General features: G+C 40.2%; 2 protein-coding genes across 2 annotated transcripts in view; one reads left to right on the top strand and one right to left on the bottom strand.

Annotated features, from left to right (window-relative positions):
• Window positions 1-1,117, bottom strand: part of napgb (N-ethylmaleimide-sensitive factor attachment protein, gamma b) — a gene marked incomplete at its 3' end in the record, with an annotated part of 3,910 nt that extends 2,793 nt beyond the window's left edge. The window contains 3 exon segments of the mRNA XM_014020136.1: window positions 432-516; window positions 588-655; window positions 845-1,117. Coding sequence (XP_013875590.1) covers window positions 432-516; window positions 588-655; window positions 845-900 — 209 coding nt within the window.
• A 114-nt stretch (window positions 1,118-1,231) lies between these two features.
• rab12 (RAB12, member RAS oncogene family) overlaps window positions 1,232-3,421 on the top strand; it is an 8,306-nt gene continuing 6,116 nt past the window's right edge. Inside the window, exons 1-2 of the mRNA XM_014020135.1 lie at window positions 1,232-1,597; window positions 2,740-2,800. Of these exons, the coding sequence (XP_013875589.1) occupies window positions 1,369-1,597; window positions 2,740-2,800 (290 nt within the window). The 5' untranslated portion in view covers window positions 1,232-1,368. The remainder of the gene's footprint in view (window positions 1,598-2,739; window positions 2,801-3,421) is intronic.

Below are 3,421 nucleotides of genomic sequence, written 5' to 3'. Positions count from 1 at the left end.
ATATCGCAATATATCGGGATATATCGTATCGTGACCCCTCTGTTATGATATGTATCGTATCGCCAAATTCTTGCCAATACACAGCCCTAGTTTCTATGCAGGAAGTACCAGGTAGAGCTCAGTGAATAACGAGTGACAGCCCCGAGTCACATCAGCCCTCGCCGCTGTAACACCGAGGGCACGTTCACCTCTATCAGTAAGTGCCGCACTTCTCCACTTCGCCTGTTTATCCTCATCTCAGCTGCAGGAAACACGAGGAGGGAAGAAAATAATCAAGAACTGATCTCAGCGCTCCTTTTATGGAACCGTTCGACAGATTCGGATCACGGTTACATCTCCTACTGATGGAGAAGCACTGTGAGGTGACAAGGCTCCTGGAAATCTAAACCTAAAGAAGCTCAGGGTGGTTTGATGAAGCCCGGGCAGGATACGCTTTGTTCTCTGTGTGGTACTCGGCCTCCTTCAGGTAAGCATCCTTCGCCTGCTCGTACTGCTTCGCATTCTTGAAGCACACAGCTGCAGACAGAGAGAACCTCAGTTATCAGAGAAACATCTCGGCGTTAAACACCTGTGAGGACCTSAGGTACCTGCTTTGGCGTATTCTGATGCAGCACTGTCGAAATCAGGTTTCCACTTTGTCAGACTTGTCTTTAGGCTGTAAAAAATATATTAAAGAAGGGGGTTACAAACCAGAATCATCAACATGAACAGAAAACACTTAAAACAAATAAATACATTAACTGATTTCTGTTTATTCATCATCTTTAAGGAAAATATGCCAGTCAGTGGTCTTAGCTAGTCGTCTCATCCGTAATAAAAACTCGTTATTTCTGTCGTTTCTCACCATTTTTCCGCTTTAGCTATGTGTTCGTGGGCTTCGTTTATCTTCTGAGCAGCCATGCTGACGATTAATTGTGAGGAATTTATTACCGATAAGTGACCGTGATTGTTATTTCGTCGATGTTTGGATTAACAGGAACTCCTCCTCGCGGATGTCGCAGACTACGGAAGCCGCGGAGGACAAACTTAAGATTTTAGCGCTTTTAATTATGAAATTATCGTTCAGATATTTTTAAAGTCTATGTGCTTAAATGAAAACGCACAAATATGGCTTCGGTTAAAAAATAATACAATTTGGGGGGAATTTATTGACTTTTTAGATGAAATAAGAAAAGGAGATCGGAAACGGAAGTGACGTAGTGACGCTCGGGGTCTCTAATGGCTGAACAACAACTAACGGAGAGTAGCAAACTTTCTCAAACTTCTTCAAACACAAAAACAAGTTAATAGTGGCTCATTCCGTTTGGTTTTATATCGGGTTAGTTGCGTTTATATGTTGTTTTTGTACTGACAGATGTGGAGTTACTGATGGATCCGCGATATGACATACCGCGGAGGGCCACAGCCGGTAGCGGCGGGGGCTCTTCGAACTCGTCCCCGGCTATGGGAGCTCAATCCCGCCGCAGGAAGATGCCCCCCAGACCCGCTGATTTCAAGCTCCAGATTATAATTATTGGCTCCCGTGGAGTTGGTAAAACCAGCCTCATGGAGAGATTCACCGACGACACTTTCTGCGAAGCATGCAAGTCGACAGTAGGTGAGGACAAGAATTAATATTTATTAAAWCTACTTGGGTCCGTCTATTCCCTGGATGAAACGGTTTGACTGAGATGGACACATCTGTTTTATAGTTGTCTCTGTTTATAATTAAACTTTTTAAAAGTTTAATTATAAACATGATATTCARATTAGTCACAGTTTGGTCAGTCTAACAACTAGTCACGGTGTTTTAAATAGAAATAATAAATACCATCTTTTTCGTATTGAAATGGCTGGGGGTAATGCGTGGCAATAGTTTATTATTGCTTTTAAACTGTTGGGATTCCTGATAAGATTATTTAAAAGATAAAATAAAGATTATTTTAAAAAGAATTTATGGGTCTCTGGCCTTCTCAATGACACTTAATAATTTAACTGAATGATTAGTGTTGTCCAAGTAAGGACCATTTTAATGTTTATAAACTAAATGAAACTAATTCTTGTACTTTTTTATATTTTGTAAAAAAAAAAAAAACCCATAAATTTTAGCTTGCTGTGTGTTTGTACATTCTGAAAGTAAGCAACTCTGAGTTTGTAAACAATCTTGTGACCAGGACAGCAGCCAGCTGTAGTGTCCAGTCCTGAAATAGACACACACACACACTAACACACACTAACACACATACACACACAGGGTTTTACTATCTTTGTGTGGACTTGCATTGACTTCTACAGCCTGACCCTTAACCCTAAATCTAACCTAAACATAATTCGCACCCTCAACCTAACTATAATCCCAAATTAGCAGTCAAAATGTTCACACAAGGGTGATCTAATGTCTGAAGGTGTCCGCACAACAATAGCAAAACACACACACACACACACACAAGCAGCTGCTTTCCTGGAGCTCCATTTTGTGTCCCGTCACCCCTGTGACACAGCCATGTGTCACACTGATGGTATCTTTCCTTCAAAGTCATTTGACAACAACTCAGGCCTGTCTAAAAGTGCTAAATTAGTAAAATATTTCAAATGAAATACGTTAAAATTGACTCCTATAATTTAGCATTTCCACCTAACATTTGGTTATAAATCCAAGCAGCCAGCGAAATAAAAAAACAAAACGCTCAAAGTCGTAACAACACACAGCACATGATGGTATCACCTGTATTCACAGGTCTGTTGTGATTCCTTTCGTAGGAGTRGACTTCAAAATCAAGACGGTTGAGTTAAGAGGGAAGAAGATCCGACTACAGATATGGTGAGTAACGAGGCCGAGCCTTTTCTCCTGGGCGTTAGGAAGTGAGTCTTAACACTTTGTWTGTTGCGGGTCAAATTGACCCATTTTAAAGTTTAATTTTTAAAAAATAAAGTATTTTTTTCTGCATGAAACTTTTTCTATTTATCTTAATATGTATAATTTTACATATAAAATGAAAATGGTTCGTTTTACATTTTTGCAGCCGCCCCTGCGTCTACATATTACATAGTGTTCGGGTCAGTTTGACCCGGCAGTCAAAATGAAGGGTAAAAAGGGTCCAAAACTGTTTGTTTGTTTGCAACTGTGAGACATATTTCACCTCAAACACAWACACACACGCTGGCAGATATTGGGACAYTGTGGCACAGATAAACTGGCAGGTATCTGGGACAAACAAGTGGGCTGAGCAACTTCCACTGCTTTGGGCCCTAATGTCACAGTGGATGAAGGTTTGTGGCGTTCAGACGTTCCTGCTCATTTAGACAGTAAATTTTATTTTCAATGTAAATCTTCATGACTCATTTGTCTTGGTTTTTAATTAGCGGGTCAATTTGACCCAGAACGGAATACGTGTCTCAAGTTCAATTATAAATATCACTCCTCAAAACAAAATTATAAATG

Source organism: Austrofundulus limnaeus, unplaced genomic scaffold, assembly GCF_001266775.1.
Source record: "Austrofundulus limnaeus strain Quisiro unplaced genomic scaffold, Austrofundulus_limnaeus-1.0 Scaffold241, whole genome shotgun sequence".
Lineage (NCBI taxonomy): Eukaryota > Metazoa > Chordata > Actinopteri > Cyprinodontiformes > Rivulidae > Austrofundulus > Austrofundulus limnaeus.
The sequence above is the reverse complement of the archived record's forward strand: the minus strand, read 5'-3'. Positions and strand labels throughout refer to the sequence as shown.